Below are 21,438 nucleotides of genomic sequence, written 5' to 3'. Positions count from 1 at the left end.
CAGGACAGGATCGAGCTTTGTATGTCAAAGTGAAATCGGAGCTCTGCTGGCAGCAAGGCCAAGGAGCAGAGGCTGTTTGCAGAGTTGTGGATGAATTTTGGGAGCTAGGAGCCCTTTTCTTCCTTTGAAGTCCCCTCTGGTGGCTGGCACCAACAGAGTGTGACTACACCCCACTGGCTGGCATCTCTGTGTGTCGCTGAAGCATGACACACACTTGTGCAGAGTTGGTGGATGTGAATGCAAAGGGGAGTCTATGTGTGTGCACATACATGCAGGGCCTGGAAGAGGCAGAAGGGCCCTGTTTCAGGTGAGAGAGAGCCTTTGTGCCTGCTGCCACAGAATCCTTTGCCAACAATGTCTCCAGGCATGTAGAGCTGTGGTGAGCAGCCTAGTAGAGAGGAGTGAGGTGGAAGAGAGGGCTGCAAGGAATGCTGCTGGAGGGGAGGAGTGCCTTGGGTGAATATCTCCCCAAAGCTGTGGTGTTTCCCCTTGGGCAATGCCCTTCCTTTGACTGCCAGCAGCAAGGAGGAAGGAAGGTCATTTCCAGGCAGCAGTCAGGGGTGGCAAGCAGCAGGCTCGAGAGGATGTGCCCTTGGCTCAGGCAGCCCTTAGAGGCAAGGACAGGTTGTTTGGGCTCTTTGAAGAGGATGGGAAGGAGGGACGTAAGTGCCTGAAGAGAGAAGGACTGCAAGGGACGGAGCAGTTATTCCCGGTTCCATTTCTGAAGCTTCCAAGAAAGCTTGTCCTTGGGGGCTACACAGCAGTGGCTACTAGAGTGCTCAGGACAGTGGGTAATGGTGTGTCCTGGAGCCTGTCCTTGGAGCTGACGCTGCTGCTCTCCTTGGTGCCTGGAGAAAAAGTCTCAACTGTGGGCTCCTCGAGTTTTCTTTTGGGCATGTTGTGCAGTCCTGAGTGTCCTGTGGCACACATCCCCGCGGTGTGTATTTGCAGCATGCTTCCAGGAATTCACTCACATTCTGCGAAGAAGGAATTACTGGGCAGGAGGACACAAATGCCAGAAGCTCGAGCAGCAGCTGCGTGGCCTGTACATGGCCATCAGAAGTCAACAGAGGTAGGTGCTCCTGATGGAGGTCCTTCTTTTGCCAGCTTGCTTTCTGCCAAAGCATTGTGCTCTGGGCACTGGCTGTAGAAGGGCCCTTCCCATGGGTTCTGCTTAGCCTTGTCGGACTTTCCCTGGGGCTTTGCTTTCAGAAATGCCACTTGTGCACTAGTTTTACAATATATCTGTAACTCCTGCACTCTCCATGAACACACTGCTCTTTCTGGTGGCCATGGAAGCACTGAGCCTTTCTGTAATACGAGATGGAGAGTTTTTGCTCAGCTGTGTGATTATTCAGATGCTTGGTCTGAACAAGAAAGGGATGTTCAGCCTTGCTCAACTGCCTTTCAGAGCAAAAGGGTGCTGACAGGAAGGTTTAGGGAAAGGATGAGCGCAGGGACTGAGAAAAACGTTTCCTCCTGGTAAAACAGATGTATTGCACCCCCACTGCTCTCTCTCATCCTCCCTAGCAGGCTGACCGACACATTTCCCTAGAGTTTAGTGAGCTGCCTTCCCCTGGGCTTTCCTCCCTTGAATTCTCTATAGGCAGGAACTGCTCTCTTAACTCAGACTCTCGGCTCTTACCCTCGACAAAAGCCTGCCAGAGCTTTTAGCCATTCTCCCCTATTCCCCCACAGCTGTTGTTGTGTAGAATGGAGGGGCTGCAGAGCAAGAGCAAGGGTTGTTTCTGCAGTTCTGAGAGGCAGCTTCTTCTCCGGAGCATGGAAACATGGGCTGCCCTTGTGAGCAGCAAGATCCTTTCCTTGGCAGCATCTCACCTCTCTTTCTCACCTTTGCAGATGAAGGTGATGAGGGAATCAATGTTCACAGCCACTAGAGCGGCTCCTTTTTTGTCCTCTACTCCTCTTCCAAGTATTTTTCCAACGTGAGTACTTTGCCTTCCTTCTTTCCCCCCTGCCTGATGAAGGGAGCAGCCACCCAGCACAGGTTGGTTAGGGCTGCATTGCCAGGGCTGGGGCAGGCTGCTCTGAAAGTGCTTTGGGAGCAAGGCTTCCCAGCGGCTGAGTCCCAGTGACCTGCACGCATGCTCCGCCTTCATATGGGCTCTGTCTGTGGGGAAGGGTTCTTCAGAGCTCTGTGCTGGCTCCCACCTGCTCAGAGCTTTGTGCTTGACTGCCTTGATGCCTTTCTCCTTCTTTGACACTGGGAGCCCAGCAACCATCCATTGCCCATCCCTGAACACAGAGTCTTTGGGGCCATGGAGCAGTGGCTAATGCATGTGGCAGGACAGGGGTAGTGGTATGAGTTGGAGCCTGTCCTGTAGATGACCCTGCTTCTATCCTCACTGCATGGAGAGAAAGTCATGCTGTGGGCGAGCTTAGAGCTCTCTTTCGGGCATGATGTGCAGCCCTGAGTGTTTTATTTGGGGGTAGTCTTCACAGCTGTTGATGTACCTGCAGTCAGTGGAATCCCTGTGCTTCTGCTGCAGCACTGCCTTCTGCTGCAGAAGCAGGTGCCCAGCTTGTGAGGGGGGAGTGGAGATCCTACTCCCCCTGTGCTCATACCACCTCCCCGCGTGTATATTTGCAGTCCATTCCCAGTCTCCTCACAGTGCTCTGCACAGAATGCAGCAGCAGGTGGAAAGAAACCACGTCCAGAAGCTAGGGTACGTGCTACACAGCCTGTGAATGTAGGCCATCAGAACACAGGAGTGGTAAGTGTTCCTGACTGGGGTCCTTCTTGTGCTAGCCTGCATTCTGCAAATGCATTGTCCTGTGGTTGCTGGTTGTACAAGAGCCCTTCCAGTGCCCTTCTTTGAGCCCTGGCTGACTTTGTCCACTGGCTGCATGGTGGGAGGGAACTGCTAGCTCTTGTGTGTGTCTTGGGTGCCCTTGAGTGCTGGGCTTTTGCGGGCGTGAGGGGAAGAAGGCGGGTGCCCAGGGCCAGAAGGGGAAGCGGCCACCCCGGAGGCTTGGTGCCAGCAGCGTCCATGGCCACCTGGGCTGTAGCACCCGGGAACTAGTGGAGTTGCAGAGCCTGAGGGCAGGTAGGAAGGAGGGCAGCAGAGCCCAGAGGCTGGCCTTGAGGCGAGCAGGCTTCCCCTTCTGCAGAGACCTGCTAGGGGGACGCCAGGGGAGGCAGCTCAGAAGGGCAAAGGAGCTCAAGAAAGCTGGCAGGCCTTTAAGCTGCTGAAGGAGAGCCTCCTCCAAGTGCCACTCTGCTCCACCTTGACACTCCAGCAAGCCCAAGTCAGGGCAAAGCCTGCGGCCCCTCACTAGCAATGGCGATTCTGGAGGACCAGGCTTCATCGTTCCATCTGGTGCGTGCGCATCTGCAAATGCAGGAGCTTTGCTTGAGAGCCTGCTCAGGGAGACTTTCATCAGCACTACATGAGGATTGAGTCCCCTTCTCTCTGCAGACTGACAAGCCTCGGTAAGGATCCGCACCTCAGACCAGCTTCTAGCCTCTTTGTCCTCCACGCATTTTCCATTCCCCCCACAGCAGGAGCTGCGAGAGAAAGCGCCCATCACAGAATCATCGAAGGATGGAGGTTGGAAGGGGCCTCTGGAGATCATCTCGTCCAACCCCCCTGCTCAAGCAGGGTCACCTACAGCACACTGTACAGAGTGGCCAAGCGTTAGACACTGTGTTTATCGATAACTGTGCAGTCTAGGCTTGTAGTTAATCTCCTTTTTTAGGCTTTCTTAATTTCAGGTTGGTGCTTGGGATCTGAGGCAAAGGCAGGAAGGGTTTTGGAGCAGCTGAGGTTGTCCGCTGGCCCGCGCTCACAGAGCGGTCTGCTGTAACTCGTTGTGCTCCCTTTCAGCGGCCAGCGGTGCTTTTATTCCTCCCTGCTCCTCGTGGTGAGGTTTGCAGGCAGGAGCAACACGTTTGGCCAGGCTCTGGCGTGGGGCAGCCGGGGGGTGTGCCCGCACGCGGCCGTAGTGGGAGCCGAGCAGGGGAAGGGTACGGCCGGGTGTGGGCACGGCCGGTGGCGGCCAAGGCGGGCGGCAGGGTGCGGGGGGCGTCGCGGCCGCCGCGCTGGGGCCGCCATGGCGCCTGGCGCCGCTTGCGGCCGGGTCGGGCAGGCGCCATCGGCCGGGGCGTCCGGGGCGGCTGCACGAGCGTCCCCCTGGCAACGGCGTCCCCCTGGCAACGGCGTCCCCCTGGCAACGGCATCCGGCTGGGATCGGCGTTCCCCTGGCAACGGCGTACCCCTGGCAACGGCACCCCGCCCCCGCGGAACTGCCTCCAGTGACGTCACAGGTCCGCGCGACCAATCGTTGGAGGCGGCTGCGGTGAGGGCGGCTGCGGTGAGGGCGGCGGGCGGAGCCTGGGCCTGGGGCGGGGCCTGGGCGCCCTCGGGGGCGGAGCGGAGCGGAGCGGCGGTGTCGCCGCCCTCCCGGGGCGCCTGCTCGTTGCGGGGCCGAGTCTGCTTGTGGTCGGCGGGGTTTGGCTGCGGGGGAGCCGGGGCGTGCGCGCTCAGGGCCTGTCAGCGAGGCCTGGGAGCGCGGCGGGCCGCTGGCAGGTGACAAGTGTCCGTGCGTGTCGTGGTGTGTGCCAGAGTGGGGGGGGTGTGGGGAAGGGTCTAGGGTGGTGGAGGTGGGAGAGGGCTGTGCGTGTGAAATCCTGTCATTTCAGTTAAACCGCGTGTTCTCTGAGGTAACTCCTGTATGTTTGTGTTCAGCGACGAAGTACCTGAGAGGTTTTGAAGCCTGTGGCCGGGGGAGGCGTGGCAGTTTCCTGCGCTGATGGGAGGAGCAGGGAAAGTGGCCAGTGTTACTGCTGTTGTGTGCGGCATTTTGTGGCGTAAAGGCGGGGGGGTGTGCGGAGGGTCTGGAGACGGACACGGGCGGGGGTTTTCAGTAGGAAAGCGGCCGGGCTGTGCACGGGCGAACGTTGTTTTTCAAAAGCGGAGTCGTCTCCCCCGCCCCCCTCCCCCCCCCGCCGTTAACGGCATCTCCCCGGCAACGGCGTTCCCCCCCGCCCCGCCCCCCCCGCAGAACTGATTCCGGTGACGTCACGTCCGCGCGACCAATCGTTGGAGGCGGCTGCGGTGGGGGCGGCGGGCGGGGCCTGGGCCTGGGCCTGGGCCGCGGCGCCCTCGGGGGCGGAGCGGAGCGGAGCGGCGGTGTCGCTGCCGACTCAGGGCCTGGCAGCGAGGCCTGGGAGTGCGGCGGGCTGCCGGCGGGTGACAAGCGCGCCCGCGTGTGTGTGTGTGTGTGTGTGGCATGGTGTGTGCTAGAGTGATGAGAGGAGTAGAATATGCAGGAAGCGTTATTTCTGTTACATAGGGCATTTTGTGGTGTAAAGGGGGGAGGGTGTGGGGAGGGTACAGAGCTGTCCTGAGCTGACAGAAGGAGATAGGTGGGTGTTTTCAGTAGGAAAACTGCCAGGTTGTGCAAGATGTTTTCTTGGTCTGTTTTCCTTGCTTGGAGAAGGCAGTGTTGCCTCAGCATTCCGAAAAATGCTATTTCTCAAAAACGCTGTTGGAATCTGGCTCTCTTTTCTGTCCTCTGTACCTCAGTGGAGAAAATGGAAACTGTTTCACTGTGAAGAGGTGACAGTGCTTATGCAGTTTATAAGAGGAATATTGTTTTGGGTTTTTTGTTTTTGTTTTTTGTTTTTTGTTTTTAAACCACTGAAGCTCATTCTTAACACTACACACGATTTGGTACCTCAATGTGAAGTCCTTTTATGTAATTTCTTTTTGCTTTTTTACTTTTTTAAAGGTCTTGTACAGAGTGAGAATCTAACTCTTGTATATAAATTTTCAATCTTTAACTTTCTTTGTGTGCTTCCTGTTGCAGACAATGGCGGCAGAACAGATTTCTGCAGCTTCGCTCCTTGACAGGACTGTGAAGATTAGGAGGGAGGCTGAAGAGCGGAAAGTGGTCTGGGCCTGGGGCCTCCTTAATATGTCTGTTGGGGGGATGATATATACTGACATGTATGTTGATTGTTATATCTGACTCAACTAAGTAAAGCATTCTACTTTGTATATGCTTAAATATTTCATAGGACCCAGTTACTGTTAAATTGATCGCTTCTTCCTTTTCCTTTTTAGGACTGGAAAACTTATAAGTTCCTATTACAACATCGCATTTTGGCCGCTCTGGTATATTGGTGAGTTGTCACAGCATATGAATTAGTTTTAGGGAGGAGGGAAGGTTTCAGCCTTCATTCTTCTTGCTGGGGAATTCATTTTTAAGGTTTGGGGTTTTTCGTTGTTGTTGTTGTTTTTTAATAACCAAGCTTCATTTTGTTTTCCTTTATCCCTTTTGGTGCTGTTGGAATTTCATCATTTTAGTGACAAGTAAGAAAGAGTGTGAAGAACAGGTTTCCTACCTTAAATGTGTTTAATGTGTGCAATAAGGCTTTGGGGAATAGTTGAAATAGTAGCATTGTGTTGTATTGTAGGGCTGCAGGACATTTCCAAATAATCAAATTTGGTTTCAAATGAGTAGGCTCAAAAGTAGTTGTATCTAATACTATTAGCGGATGAAAAGGAAGAAGAGTGAGAGCAATGTCAGGTAACGAGTGACAGAAGGTTTGGCAGAAGACACTTGATAAATAGCATGAAACTTCATTGCAGTGCTTTGTATCCTGTCTGGAAAATACCTTTCGCTTTTACAAATACATATTGTAGCAACAGAAATGAATTTCAATATAGAAAGGAAATTTATCTCTAATGGTTCTTGCATGAAAAGGAGAAGTTGTCTTACGTCCGTGCTCAGACTGGCAGTTATTGGTAGCCCTAACAATAAACTATTCTTGATTTGTGTATAAACTTGTTTTCTCAGATCATTTACTGTTACTCCTGTTTATGGTGCCTAGCATGATAAAAACCTTTGTGTTTGTTCTAGAGCTTGCGCTTGTATCCCTGTTCAGTCTGAATGCCTTATTTGATTTTTGGATGTACTTCAAGTACACAATGGCACCAACTACCTTGGTCATGACTCGTAGACAGCAGATCCTTCTAGGGATGCAGAATGCAGGTAGGTGTTATAAATTATAAATACTTTTTTTAAAGATGATATCTTTCTCAAGCCCATGAATCTTTAGTGAAGTGAGTTCTCAGTTACCTCATCTGACAAGAGCAGTAAGATGAACTAACTGCAGCCTATAAAAATTCAAAATAAAAGTGATAAATTGATGAGCAATTAAGGGGAGAAGTGGAGAGGAAGCAACCAATACAAAAGGAGAGTGGGCTGTTAAAGGGCAGTGAGAGAGACTTAAACTTTATGAAGCTGGACAAGGAATTTGTAACCTATAAATGGGATTGAGAACAAGGCAGAGTGTATAGGTTTGTATTTAAATTTGGTATCCTACTATCATCATACTGACTGGAGAGCGCCAAATTAGAAAGAGAAAAGAGACCTTAGTGTGCAGTCTGAAAATGACAGGCTAGAGAGGAGTTGCTCTGAAAAGTTCTGAACGTCTGAGTGATGTTGTAAAATATAGAAAAACTTGGCAGAGTTTGAAAATACAGCAAAAGCAAGGTGCTAGTACAATGTGTTACATACTACTAGGCTGCCTCCAGAGAAAGAGCGGCAGATACGGGAGTAGGGTTATATCACCGCAGCTGAGGAGTGTAATATCTGGGTTTGCACAGGTAAATGAGACATTAGATGTGCTAAAGACACATGAAGCAGGCAGGTAGAGTAGCTGACCAAATAAGTTAAATAATTGCCTCGGGCTATGCAAAGGTGCTTGGTAGAATTTAACTGAAATTTTAAATTGTAGAATTTGTATTGAATTATGATCACGTGTCCCAGTTTTCTGATTTTTATGTCTTTGGGGTTGACTGCTGAATCCTGTAGGGGTCAGACTAGAATAGTCTTTTTAGTGTCCTAGAATTTCCTTAAGGGAAGAGAGTTGTGTATGTGTGTTTTGCTGTGTATTTAAAGTGAGGAGGAGAGTTCTGGGCTGCTGCATGTACAGTGCTGATTGTGGTTTTTTTTGCTTATTGCAGCGGTACAAATAATTCCAGCACATGAGCTGGCAGCGAAGAAAGTCCCTTCTTCTACGCCTTCTCCTAGAGTCCAGGGTCAAACTGTGCTGAGTTACAGCCCATCCCGGCCCTTCAGGGCCAGTCCAAAGTTTACTTCTGGTTGTATCTCAGGGTACAGCCCTCAGCGGCAGGCTCTGTCAAGCAACAGCGCTTCTTATAGCAGTGCTTTAACCTATTCACCAAGCAGCAGCTACAGTAAGGTAATGACCAAGGTGGCTTCAAGGGGAATGGTTTGGCTTTGCTTATCGTGTCCTTGTGTTGTGCTGTAAGCCATTGGAGGTGTGCGGCGGGCAGTGGAGGGTCCTGTGTGTGTGTTCGCTTTGTTTGCAAAGCAGATGAAATTTGTCTTGTCAGTATTCATCCTCTTTCCCTGGTGTTAATTTATTTGTTTTAGAGTAGCTAGATTCTTTCAGAGCACAGCAAAAATAAGAAACTAGAATGTAACTACAAAATAGCAAAAACCTTCCCCCAAACGAGAGCATATTTTATAGCAGCAATCAGCAGAGTAATCAATTCTTATGCTGAGTCGATCTATTCATTTAGTTTATAAAGTCAAAATGGAACTCTCACTTTCCTCATGTGACACAACTGTTTGCTTTTGTTTCCCAAAGCTTTCCAGCTTCAGCTCTTCTCCTACTGGTTCACCATATGCCTCAAGTGTTGGGCCAGTGGAAAGCACCGGGCTAAGGTCTCGTTGCCACTTTTCACCAATGCGGTATAATTCCCGTATGAGTCAAGATGATGAAATCACAGACCGCAAGTCACTGCAAAAGTACCTTCGAAGCGAAGAAGAGAAACAGCGTAGACTTCAATTGGGTACGTAAATAACTTCATGTAGCCTGAAAAGCTTGGCAAGGAGGGGATGTTGGTTTTATTGATGAGGAGTGGATGAGAAAAGTTGGAAAAGATTCCTGCACAGAAAGAGAGCTGCTGAAGTACTAGTCTATATTATAGATATACTAATAATCTCTGTAGCATTTGTTGTGTATAGTGGACTACAATGAGTTGAAGGGCTTTATCACCTCGATGAGAGGGATATTTTGTGGAGAAGGCAGTTGAGCTAAAGGTGGTGAATTACCTGCAGGCAGTTTTTGTCTGGGATAGGGACAGTGCCTTATTAATATAAAGATGAAATCAGTGTTTATGCAGACAGATTTTGGTGTATGTATTTATGATAATTCATGAGCACATCTCTCCTGTCAAAGCCTTAATATAGTGACCTATTGCCTGCAGTGTTGCTTCTGTGATTACTTGGTGATAATTTTATGGCTGTTCAATGTCATTTCAGCAAGTTCATGTTCCAGCTCTCCTTCCAGCAGCCCAACCTTTTGGAACTACAGCCGTTCCTTAGTAGAGCAAGCACAGGTGCTGAGAAAGTACCAGTATCAGGTGGCTTGCATGCCCCAAGCTCCATCAGCACACAAGGACGAAGCTCGTCTGAGCTCTCCACTGACTGCAGAAGAAGTAAGCTCAGCACCAAAGGAGCCAAGAGAGAAAAACAGGGCTCTAAAATATGTGGCTCCATCCAAATGTGAACTCCGTCAACGGTGCTAGAAAGGGAGAAATCCTATAGCATTTAACCATCTTCATACAGCTTGTAAGACTTTTTGCCACAAGGGGTATACATTTCAAATTCCGGACTGTAAAATTTTACAATTGTAAAATTGTAAAATGATTTCTTCCTTGGTGAACAAGGTACCTGTGTTTAGGTGGAAAAGTGACTCCTGAGAGAATTTCAGGTTTCATGCTTTGTGGTCTTTGTAATTAACTAATACTCACCGTGTAGGCCACGGTGGAAAGCTGGAAACTTCTGTTGGTTTGGCCAACTCTTCAGAATTATTTTATCTGAAGTTGTTTAATATTACTGTGTGTCTGAGAACAGACAGACTTCGAGTTCAACTCAAGAATGGTGGTTGCGGAACTTTTTTTACCATTTTGTACTCTGGATAAAATAAACTTGTGACATAAAAAATGACTGGAAACTGACCTGTACCTAATGTAGTGAAATAGTTGAAGGTGTGTAAAATTGTTCTCCTTTACATTTGTGTCTGGAATAAGTCTGATTCAAAAGAATGTCATTAACGTAGCTTTTAATTAAATTTGATCTGTTTTCTTTATGTCGTACATTAACTTAGTCTACCCTGCAACTTGGACCAATTTTATCCTAACAGAGCAGGGAACGCAAAACTGTGCGTTTGGACTCACGGGAGATTTAGTGTACTGTGAACAGAGAGTAGGAGAGTAGTATGGTAAGCTACTGTAGAATTCACATGATACAGCCATTAGATGAGAGTTCTGGAACAAATGCAATTTGAATTATGTGCTGTGGCTGCGGTCAGAAAACGTCTTAGGCCCTAAAAACTCTTTAGTATTCTGTTAGGTTGCTGTATGTAGGTAATAATGTTCTTTCCATAGGTTTGGGCAAGGGTGATTGTGAATCGACGACAGCTTGATTACCTGGATTCCTGGACCGCTAGGTTCAGAAGTGTAAGTCCTGTCCCTATGAACTGCCTGTTCTTGCTGTTAGAATAGGTACAGCAGAATGAAAAAGTACCTCAGTGCTCCATGTATACCTAAGGAAGTGAAAAGAATTACATATTTGAGTCTATTTGAGGATTAGGGTGGGCTTGGACATGGAGACTAGAACAGCATGCTTGTAACAAAGAAGTATTAGGACACATTTTCAACCTGAACTTTTGCACTTGCTGACCTAGGTGTTTTCTGTTCTGAAAACTTTACAGCTGTAAAGTTCACCCACCTTTGAATGAAGACACGTGCATCTTAACACACAGTGGATGTGAAAAGACTTGTTTTTTCTTTCTACAACCCAATTTTCTGAATTTTTTCTGTTTTTTTTCTCCTGTATTTCAAACTCCTTCTGGACTCAAATAAAGCATGGGAAATGCCAGCCCGTTGACTTTTTCCAACAGCCTTGAGGAGTGTAATAAAAAAACAAAAAGAAAATTTTGGTCTTAGGCAATTGCTTTAGCAGAGGAAATACAATCACATACTATGACAAAATAATTTGTAAGCCTAACTTTGAATTACCCCTTCAGTCAGCAACTATCACGTATGTAGTTCTTCTAAGTAGTGGGACGAGTGAAAAGTAAAAGATTTCTATGAGATGTGGGGTTATGACTGTTCTGTAGCAGATTCCTAAGCATCTGTTCATAAACCTACAGGCAGCTTGGCTTCAGTTCCCAAATCGTGTCACATACAAGTGTCACATATTGTGTTTATCAGGCCCTTCATTTCCTGAAAGGGTTTTGAGAGGGAGTGGACCCATGAAAGTTTAAATTACCACTATGAGTGACGTGCAGTGCCTCAGAATACCCCTTTTCTCATTGTTCAGGAAAGCTTTATCAGTATCACTGCTTTCTGGAGATTTGTTTTCCCAAGTCCTCTATAGTGAATTTTTGGCATTTTAGAGGGTCTTTCTAGAGCCAATCACCCCTATCTAAATTGGAGCTCTTAATTACTTTTCCTCCTTGGTTGACTTCAAAGTTCCTGTTGTTAAACTCCTTTGTGATTGTAACAGTGATGCTGACTAGAGAGTAAACTAACATTTTTGTCACATTCTTGTTGCTTCTAAGCTTTTTAATTTTTGCATTTCTCTTTCCTAGTGGATTAATGAGACTATTTTAGTGCCACTTGTACAAGAGATTGAGTCTGTGAGCAGTCAGCTGAGAAGAACGGGGTACCCAGAAATGCAGGTTGGAGGTATAATGATAGAGTAACTGGGGGGTTCCCTGTGGTGGTTGGTAGCAGGCCACCCCATAGCAGGGCACTGCATAGGTAGTATAGAAAACAAGTCTGCTAAGAATTACAGTTCCGTTTCCTGTTTGTATTGGTGTGATCTTTGCTTCATGTAATGCATTTTACTAAACTGGAAGGATTCTTCATAGGATTTCTGGAAATACTGATAAAGGCATGCTGATGCTGCAATAGCATAAAATTCTTAAGCCTCTTGTTTCCTCTGAATTCATTCCTGGAGAGTTAAAGGCTCAGATTAACATCCTTGTATCTTAAACTGTCAGAAAACTATCACACGTTGCAAGGATGGTTGCCTGTCAGCCCTCTCTGTCTACGTTAGTATGTGTCTTTCCAAACTTCCTTAAAATCAGCTACTTCCTGAAAAACCTATTGCTGTTCCTTCCTTAAATTGTTACCTGCTATCTTGTCTGAAAGCAAACAGGCCACAAAAAGTTTTATGAAAACTTAGATGTGATACATTGTATCCAAATAGTGTTTAAGAACTGAGAAGTCATCTTATGACTGTGATAATAATAAATCTATAGACCTAGGAAGTATTTATTTATTTATTTATTTTAACTTAAATTAATTCTGTTATCACAGGCGATTAATCGTTTGCATTTAAGATCTAAGATCATTTTAAGGTTAAGATACATTAAAGTTTATTTATTTATTTATTTTAACTTAGAATAGTTCTGTTATCACAGATAGGCTATTAATCGTTTGCATTTAAGATCTAAGATCATTTTAAGATTAAGATACATTAAAGATTATTTAAGTACTAGGTGTAGCACTAAGTGGGGTTGGGGAGGATAATCTCAGGTGGATTTTGGAGAGCTATGGGCATTAGAAGAAAAGATCTTTTGGTTGGGGCAGTTGATTTTTGCTGTTTTGGGGTCCCCCCCCTCCTTTTTAAGCATTTTGATGAGCTAGAATTCTAGCTAAAATTTCATAGTGCAACTCTGAAGGAACTCCTTCTGTTGCCCTATCACATGCATATCCCCCTCAATCAAGAGCAGGATTTGATAGGCTTCATTTAAACAAAGCCTACTTTTTTTTGGCCTGTTTGTAGTTTGTCCTCAAGATCTGCATCTGTTGTGGTGCCTGTGAAAAACTGATCACTTACTGACCTCATCTCCACCTTGCTGCCCTCCTACTGCTCTGTAAAATGGATGTTACTTCTTCCCTTTTTCACACTATAGGTTTCTGTTTTCTTTTGGAATGCAAGCCCTTCAGATAAGGGTCTGTCGTCTTTTGCGACCGCACAGTGCTGCATAGCGTTTATGTTCTGTGGTTTAAGGGAGACAGCTAGTACTTCACTGGGATTGGAAACAAACATTTGGAGTATTGGATAAGCTGTTAACTTTGTATAAATCTTAGTAAATTATCTTAGTAAGTTACCTTAGTAAATAGTGAGACAAAAAAGCCAGTTCCTCCTTGTAACATTGCATTTGTTAATGCCTTGTAAGGGAGGATGTTCAAATTTCTGTCGTGGATGCAGATGTCGTGCTGGCTCTTGTCGCATGCAGAAGCCAGCATCAGCAATCTGAAACAAGCAGCGCTTGTTAAAGCTCCAGTCATGCCAACTCTGTACGCTATAATGCAGTATTTGGATATTGCAGCGAACCAAGAGTATTTGGTTGAAAGGGTCAAAGGTATGTGGTCAACCATACTGACTTTAAAACGTTTCCGTTAGCTGGGTCAAGCGTCAGTGGTGTCAGATACCCCGTCAATTAAGAGGTTTGAACTACAGTCACAGCAGGGAGAAGAGCTGCTTTTCAAGTAGCAGAGGTAGTTTTTGCAACTTCCTCTTTTCATACCAATGTAATGATGTGGGACTTGGCATGGAAGTTTTTATTTCTTCTCTCAGTTTGGGGTGTGAAGTGTCCTATTTAATCCCTTCATTAATTACCAATAAAAAATACCTTGTAAACTCCACTCCCCTAACTTTATATCTTTATAAGCACTTCCTTAGTTTAATTTTTCCTATTTTGTGCACTGAAAATACATGCAGTGTTCTTGAAGCTAGTGTCAAATATGTCCTTCTTGCACCTTCAACCTCCAGTAGCTGAATAAATTTTGTTTTTTCAGAGCTTTCTCAGGGAGGATACATGAGCTCGTTCCGATGGAACAGAGGAGGAGATTTCAAGGGCCGTAAGTGGGATGCTGACTTGCCCACTGACTGTGCTGTAAGTTTTCAAAGAAGGCTTAATATAACTTCCTAAAGTGTGTCTTTCAGGGTAGATTTTTGTGTGTGGTAGCAATTAAGTCTTTTGAGGAACATGGTCAAAATCCTGTTTGCCTCCCTATCCTGATAATCCCATTGTAGTCAGTGAAATTATGCAAGGAATAATGCAAATGGGATTGGACATTGTGCAGATCACAAAAATGCGATTTCATGTCTTAGTCTTAAGCCGGCCTCTTATTTAGACTCATCTGAGATGTCAGTCAGGTAACTGTTTTGGGAGCAACCTGACAGAAGGTTGCGGATTTGTTAGAGCAATATTCTTACCTTATTAAAAAAAAAAAGAAAAAAAAAAAAAAAGTCTGCTTTAACCAAACCTCATAATTTCTCATGCAAGATGAACCTTAAAATTTTCCTGTGCTGTAATGGTTAGAAGAACAAACGGATTAAGTGGCGTGTCTTCATGTTTATTTAATTCAGTAATTTCTTGAGAGATCCACAGGCATTACATTATCTTACTTGAGAACAGACTTGTAGTCATGCTTAGCCAATTAATGCAAAAGGTCAGGAGAAAGCACTTCAGTGAATACAGTGACTTGAAAATTCAACTGAAATAGATAAAAGAAAGGCCACAAGATAATCCAAGTAGTGGAGAACAAGCTTCACGTGTGACTCTTCAGTTGAACTCTGTATTTGAAAGGAGAGTTCAGGTGATTTGATTCCCTCTGTAGATGTTCAGTTACTGGGGAGAAGCAGAAAGAAGATTCATATGCAAGTTTTACAACCTTGCTGACAAAGATGCAACAAGATTGAATTGCTGGAAGCTAAAGCTGAGCAAAATCTGTCTTGAAATAAGATTTGATTTTCTAGTTGTGAAGATGACTAAATATTTGGGAATGACAAGCGTAACACAGACCATCACACCCTGAATTCATTGTCTTTTAATGAAACCAGCTAAGAGAGGTAGTATTGGACAATGTACTAAACTTGTAAAGATTCTGGGAAAGAAGTTCTGATATAACAGATGAAATTAATATTGAACACTTGTCTCGAAGCTTTGGCATTAACTTAAGACAATAAGTGCCAAATGAAGAGTTTTTAACTGTAATGTTAGTCTCATTGCGTGCAACTTAAAGCAATAATTTCTGCTAGACCTCTTGAGGCTTTGGGCATTTAGCCCATAGAAATTCTTCTGTCTGCCAAACAAATCCTATGTTGAACACAGGAGGTATCATACTACAGAGTAATTTGGTCACGCTGCACCCAAAGAATGTTGAGAAGTCTACTGTAAGAGTTAAAATACAACATGCAGTACTGCGATTTTCTCGCTGTTAGCTAAGAAGATACTTGTTCTAGGACTTTCTTCCAAAATGTTGAAAGCTGGTAAGATTCATGAGCAGTTCAAGTTTGTCCATTGATTTTGTTTTGCCATTTTTGACAAGAGATGAGCAACTTGCTGGGTAAGTGTAGTGTTTGGAAAAGTTGTCATTAGATCGGATCGGCCTCTCTAAGCCAAATCTTTGCAGCTAGCGTAGAAACCATCATGAAATCAGGTATCTTGTAGTTTGTCCTATACATGCTATTCAGATCTGTGACTCTGCAAATTCTGTGAGATGTGAAGATAGTTACTTGTATGTCAGGAGTTCAGTTCACATGCAGCACCTTTTTAACGTGTTGTGACTGAAAGGGTTTCATTTACAGGAAGAATAAACTTGTCTTGATGTCTGTGGCGTGCCCTGGACCATTGAATTCAGTGCTCTAAGTGTTAAGCTGCCTTGGGCTTCTAAACATGGTGGGATTAATTAAGTCCATGATGCAGCAACAGACTCTCAAATACCCTAACTAATGTCTGAGATTATGGAAAGAAAGCTGCTGTCCTGTCAGTCTTCTTAATGATACTAAAATGAGATTTGTTTTTGTTTGCACAGATCCTTATGCACATATTCTGCACTTACCTCGATGCCAGACTGCCCCCTAGCCCCAAATACCCCGATGGCAAAACCTTCACTGCCCAACACTTTGTTCAAACACCAGATAAACCAGGTATTGGCATTCTTGGACTGCTTGTTTAGCTGCTGTTTCCTGCTTGAATCCCATCAGCGCTCTTAAAATCCCTATCTTATTTTAAAACTTTAATTCACAGACATTACAAATGAAAATGTATTTTGCATCTACCAAAGCAACATCAATCCACCCCACTATGAGCTGATCTACCACCGCCAGGTCTACAATCTGCCTGAGGTATGATCGTGTTAGTTTTTTCTGCTGTCAGGAAACCTTGAGCAGACCTGATCTGTTTCTTTTTCATTCTTCCTTTTCCTTTGGAACTAGCCACATCTATTGAATATGTAGGCTGGCTCAGTGCAGAAAGCAAATGTTACCACAATCTTTGACCATCGTGTGGTATTTAGTCTGCTGCTGAATGATAGCTTCAGTGCCTAACTTAGGTACATCAGTGCCCAGGCAGCAGCTTCCTCTTGTTGTTTATTTTCTGATGATTTATTCTAAAATCCTAATTTATGTAAGCTCTGAGGTGTGTTGCTATTCCTCATTGCCAACAAGACTGATGCTTGTCTGTAAGAGTTTTTGGAGGGAAACATCTAATCTCAATATCAAAATACTAGACTTTTCCTGTACATCTTGATTTTATTATTGAGCCCCGATTGTGACTTGATTTTCTGATTTCAGAAAAGCTCTTTTAAAAAGCATTTAAAAATATTTGAGGGTGATAATCCATCTAGAAAACAAGCTTGGTCTTTTTCTGGTGTTTGCCTAATTGAAAGATAAGAATTGAGGCAAAACCCCAGCAGTCTAAGCTGTAATACCATTTCGCGAGGTCTCTGTTATAGTTTTTTCTCATCTCTGATGATATAACAGGCCAACAGGGCTCGCACTGCAGTATATGTATCTTGCAAAACGTTTTGAAGGAAAAATTGTGCTGCTCCACCTAAGATCAGGACAGGGGATGACAGTTGTTTTAAATAAGACATTCTAAGATATTAGTATGGTTGTTTGCATGTGATTTCATTTCCAAGTTTTTTTCTCTTCCTGTGGTATTCAGGGCAGAAACAACATGTTCCATACATTGCTTATGTTTCTGTACATCATAAAGACAAAAGAATCTGGGATGCTTGGGTAAGTGTCAAACGTTCCGTATCATTGCGCTGCGCACGAGATCCGAGCAGGAGCTTTCTGTTTTGAAATACCGTAACTGAAGTTGCTATCATAGGACGATACTGATGGAATTAAAATGCTCTTCTCATTTTAAGTAATGGCAGCCTTTTTACAAAATCATGTCAGTTTTGTGTGCATGAGCGTGCAGGAAATGTTTTGTGCTTTTCTTTGGTCTTGTCCTGGCTGAAAAATCCTGTGGAGTCCATGCTGCGGAACAGTGGCCTTGGCCAGACAACCAGGTTGCTACCTTCTTGCTAGAAGTACTGTGCTATTTATAAACAGGAGACAGACACTGCCATAGTGCTGTAATCTCTTGTTTTTGGCATAACAAGAGGAGTTTCGAGTGCACAGTGAAAGCTGCACTGACATAAAAGCAATGTCCGGACTTTTTTGTTCTGAAAGAGCTGTCTTTAATTCGAGGTGAAACACGATACCTACATAAATGTTAAAATGCTGATGTGTGGGATTGGCAGTTTTTCTTGTAATGAAGATTTGTTTTAAATAGGAGCTTTAACTTACTTGTGTCTTATCGTTATAATGCTGTTTTTGCAGGCGAGTGAATTTTGGTGCATCAGGAGTCAACGTTCTAGGGGTGTTTGGAGAGTAACATCTCTAGCAGGACTGCAGCTCAGAAGAACGATCCTGCTTCTCCTACAAGACGAGCTGAGCAGCATCGTTTCACTTGTTGCCTTGAATATGGACTATGAAATGGGATAATTTAAACTCTGCTTTATGGACAGAGGGGAAATGTTTGTAATTTCTGTACAGTTTTGGGGAGGATACTCTGTAAAACGTTGTATTGTTTTTTACTGATGAAATGTATCTAAACAGGAACTCCAGGCAGGTCTTTTCTATTTGGCTCCTCACCTTAACAAATCGTATTTAAACCCCCCTTGCTATTTCTGTTGCATTTACTCTTCAAGCACTCTAAAGAGCTTAACTGACCGCAGGGCTCAGCAATGAACCCGCGCTTGCCGCGTTTGAGGGTGGAATGCAGCAGCGCAGCTGGGACGTGTCTCCCGCAGTTGTACCCAGCCGCTCGCTGGCGAGCAGTCCCTTGAAAAGACAGTTACTGCAACGCGGCCAACTGCCGGATTCACAAGATCCAAGAGATTCCAGACGGGCATAACAGGCGCCAAGTTAGCGCTTAAACCGATTTTTGGTTAATTTAATTAGATGCGATCTGAAAGGACGTTGTCTTTTATCCCTGCTCATTGGAATAATTGGATTTTGTGACCTCTCTGGATGCTTCAGGTGTCTCCACTGCAGATATAAGGGAAAGAGAAAATTTTTTGACTTGCTGGTTTCAGTAGGTATTTTTAAAATAGATTTAAAACAAAACAAAATAACCCTACCATTCAAATGTGACCATCTTACGAGACAGAAGATGTTGTGGGTGATTGAGTACGACTAGAACGTTACCCTGCCTTTGCTTTTTAATTTTTTAAAAATTCTTTTATTTCTCATGTTAGCTTTTCTGCTAGCAGCTCCTTACTTTTAGGGCCTTGCAGACTGGCATGTGGCTTCAGCATCCCTGCATGAAACCAGAGTGGATACACCTGCGTGGGCTCATCCCAGGAACTTCGGGGAACACCCCGAAGTTCCTGCTGCCTTGCCAGAGCGTGCCCAGAAATGGCTTTTTTCTCTTTTTTTCCCCTGGGGGCGAGCGGCCGCCGCCTGGCCAGAGCCTCCGGCTTCTCGGGAACGAGTCAAGCTCTGGGGCCACCGGGCAAGCTGCGGTTCCCGTTGCAGTGACGGGCTCAAAGCTCGGGCAGCAGTGGAACGTCCCCGCTGCGGAACGACGCCTGCGCGAGCGTCTCACCACACCTGCACGTGCCGCCGTTCCCCTTCTGCGGAATTGTCTTTTGGGGGAAAACACTTGCCTTTGTTTCAAAGAGCGGGCCCTGCTTTTTAAGGGGGGGGATATTTCTCTAAGAATTCCCCCCTCTGAGACTTGTTAATATCACTTATCTAGCAAGTCTCATTTAAACAACTTCAATTATTCTTACATGAATGTTAAGTTAATTCTAAGTATTTCCCATGGCATGGGTAATCCAGGAGATCTGGGGATAGAGAAGCAAGCAGTAATCTGAGTCACTTTTTCTGAAGGCCCGTATAAGCTACAAAATCAGGTTAGCTCTACCAATGAGCGTGCATAACAAAGTTAACAATGTCCTCATTTTCCATCTTAACTCTATAGCAAACAAATTAAATTAAACAAATCAATATTCTTGTAAATCAGCTCTATCTATAATTAACAATACTATCAGAATGCAAAATAACACCTAATAACACTTAAGAGCACTCTATTTCCATATAAAAGAGTTCAATTTTCCAAGTGCAGTTCATCACTTTTGTAACTTCTGTGTTCTTCTCTTGAGAGCTATCTTGTGGGTGTGGCAGTCCACGAGTCATTCAAAGGTGCCTTCTGTATTCGGGAATAGTGGGTCCAGGAACTTATTCCCTCCACCTTTACTGCAGTAGGAGTTGTCAGAAGCACCAGGTAAGGTCCTTTCCACTTTTCTCTTAGTGGTTCTTCTTTCCATGTCCGAATATAAACTAGATGCCCAGGCTTGAAGTCATGCACAGGGGAGTCCAATGGAAGGGGGGTACGTTGATTAAGGTACCTATGTAAAGATGTTAGTACCCGAGACAAAGACAATAAATACTCTCTCAACATTTCTTCCCCTCTTACATGCATTTGATCACTTCGTCCCCCTATTTCATTAATTGGGTAAGGTTTCCCATAAAGTGTTTCAAAAGGGCTTACTCCCTTTTTTATTCTTGGGGTTATTCTTATTCTCATCAAGGCCATTGGTAATACATCTACCCATTTAAGATGGGTTTCCTGACACAGTCTTGAAATATGTCTTTTAAGTGTTTGGTTCATTCTTTCTACCTTACCGCTAGACTGGAGTCTGCATGGAGTGTGTAATTCCCATTTCATCTGTAAAAATCTGGATGTTCCTTGAACCACCTCTGAAATAAAATGAGGTCCATTATCTGAGGATATACCTTCAGGAATCACAAATCGAGGAACTATCTCTTTTAGTAAAATCTTAATTACCTCTTTTGCACGATTGGTGGAGCATGGGAAGGCTTCTGGCCAGCCAGAAAATGTATCTACCAAAACAAGTAAATCTTTAAACCGACCACATTTAGGCAATTGAGAGAAATCGATCTGCCAGTGTTCCCCTGGGGTTAATCCTCTTCTTAGTTCTCCCATAGGTGGTTTCTTCTGAATTTTGGGGTTAGTTGCACAACAGGTGGGGCATCTCCTTACAATAAGGTCAGCATTTGATAGCATCTTTGATCCCACAGCATATCTTTTTTACGCTGCTTATCATAGCATCTGCTCCCATGTGAGTTTCTTCATGCAGTCTCTTGAGGAGCACTTCCATCATTTTGGCTGTAGTTAAAACTTGTCCATTTGGGGTGACTCACCACCCTTTAGCATTTTTTGTACATTCTAGCCTTTATGCCAACTGATTTTCTTTGTCTGAATATTCAGGACGTCTCACCTGTATTTTTCTACTGGGTAATAAAGCCCCAATCACCTGTCCTGCTAGTGCTGCCTTTTTGGCTGCCATATCTGCTCTCCTGTTTCCTTGTGTCACTTCACTATTTCCCTTCTGGTGGGCTTTGCAATGCATTATAGCTACTTCTTTGGGTTCCATTATTGCTTTGAACAATCTTAATATCTCTTGTCCATACTTGATATTACTTCCTTGAGAATTTAAGAGCCCTCGTTCTTTCCAAATCGCTCCATGAGTGTGAACTACCCCAAAAGCATACTTTGAGTCAGTATCTATATTTACTCTTTGGCCCTTTCCGATTTCAAGGGCTCGTAAAAGGGCAATGATTTCAGCCTTTCTTGCTGAGGTGTTTTGTGGCAATGGTTTAGCTTCTACTTCTTTCCACTGAGTCACTACTGCATATCCAGCCTTTCTCTCTCCATTCTGTACAAAGCTGCTACCCACAGTCAATGTGCGGGCCTCTTGTATTAATAAAGACGGTGGCTGCTATAGCCCGGAGGCAGGCCGGCCATCCTTTACTTACTTTGTCTAATTGTTTAGAAAGATATGCCACCGGTCTTTTCCGGCTCCCAAGCATTTGGGTCATTACTCCCGAGGCCACCTGCTGCCGCTCATGCACATACAATTGAAAGGGTTTAGCCATATCTGGGAGTCCCAGTGCTGGAGCTTCCGTCAATTTCTTTTTTATTTCATCGAAACTAGCACGGCATTCTGGGGTCCGCTCTAACCATTCCTCCGGACCCTTTAGGGCTGC

At 44.9% G+C, this 21,438-nt stretch overlaps 1 protein-coding gene across 1 annotated transcript in view; it reads left to right on the top strand.

Annotated features, from left to right (window-relative positions):
• The window catches only part of LOC134154681 (transmembrane protein 209-like), a 70,276-nt gene extending 52,521 nt beyond the window's left edge, over positions 1 to 17,755 (top strand). Inside the window, exons 3-17 of the mRNA XM_062601362.1 lie at positions 5,026 to 5,078; positions 5,846 to 5,972; positions 6,090 to 6,148; positions 6,889 to 7,020; positions 7,998 to 8,236; positions 8,648 to 8,856; positions 9,329 to 9,500; positions 10,452 to 10,523; positions 11,660 to 11,756; positions 13,319 to 13,444; positions 13,881 to 13,978; positions 15,903 to 16,017; positions 16,118 to 16,215; positions 17,036 to 17,109; positions 17,701 to 17,755. Of these exons, the coding sequence (XP_062457346.1) occupies positions 5,026 to 5,078; positions 5,846 to 5,972; positions 6,090 to 6,148; positions 6,889 to 7,020; positions 7,998 to 8,236; positions 8,648 to 8,856; positions 9,329 to 9,500; positions 10,452 to 10,523; positions 11,660 to 11,756; positions 13,319 to 13,444; positions 13,881 to 13,978; positions 15,903 to 16,017; positions 16,118 to 16,215; positions 17,036 to 17,109; positions 17,701 to 17,755 (1,726 nt within the window). The remainder of the gene's footprint in view (positions 1 to 5,025; positions 5,079 to 5,845; positions 5,973 to 6,089; positions 6,149 to 6,888; positions 7,021 to 7,997; positions 8,237 to 8,647; positions 8,857 to 9,328; positions 9,501 to 10,451; positions 10,524 to 11,659; positions 11,757 to 13,318; positions 13,445 to 13,880; positions 13,979 to 15,902; positions 16,018 to 16,117; positions 16,216 to 17,035; positions 17,110 to 17,700) is intronic.
• The last annotated feature ends 3,683 nt before the right edge of the window (positions 17,756 to 21,438 follow it).

The sequence above is a fragment of the Rhea pennata genome, unplaced genomic scaffold (genome assembly GCF_028389875.1).
Source record: "Rhea pennata isolate bPtePen1 unplaced genomic scaffold, bPtePen1.pri scaffold_33, whole genome shotgun sequence".
Lineage (NCBI taxonomy): Eukaryota > Metazoa > Chordata > Aves > Rheiformes > Rheidae > Rhea > Rhea pennata.
Note: the sequence above shows the minus strand (reverse complement) of the source record. Positions and strands in the feature narration are given on the sequence as shown.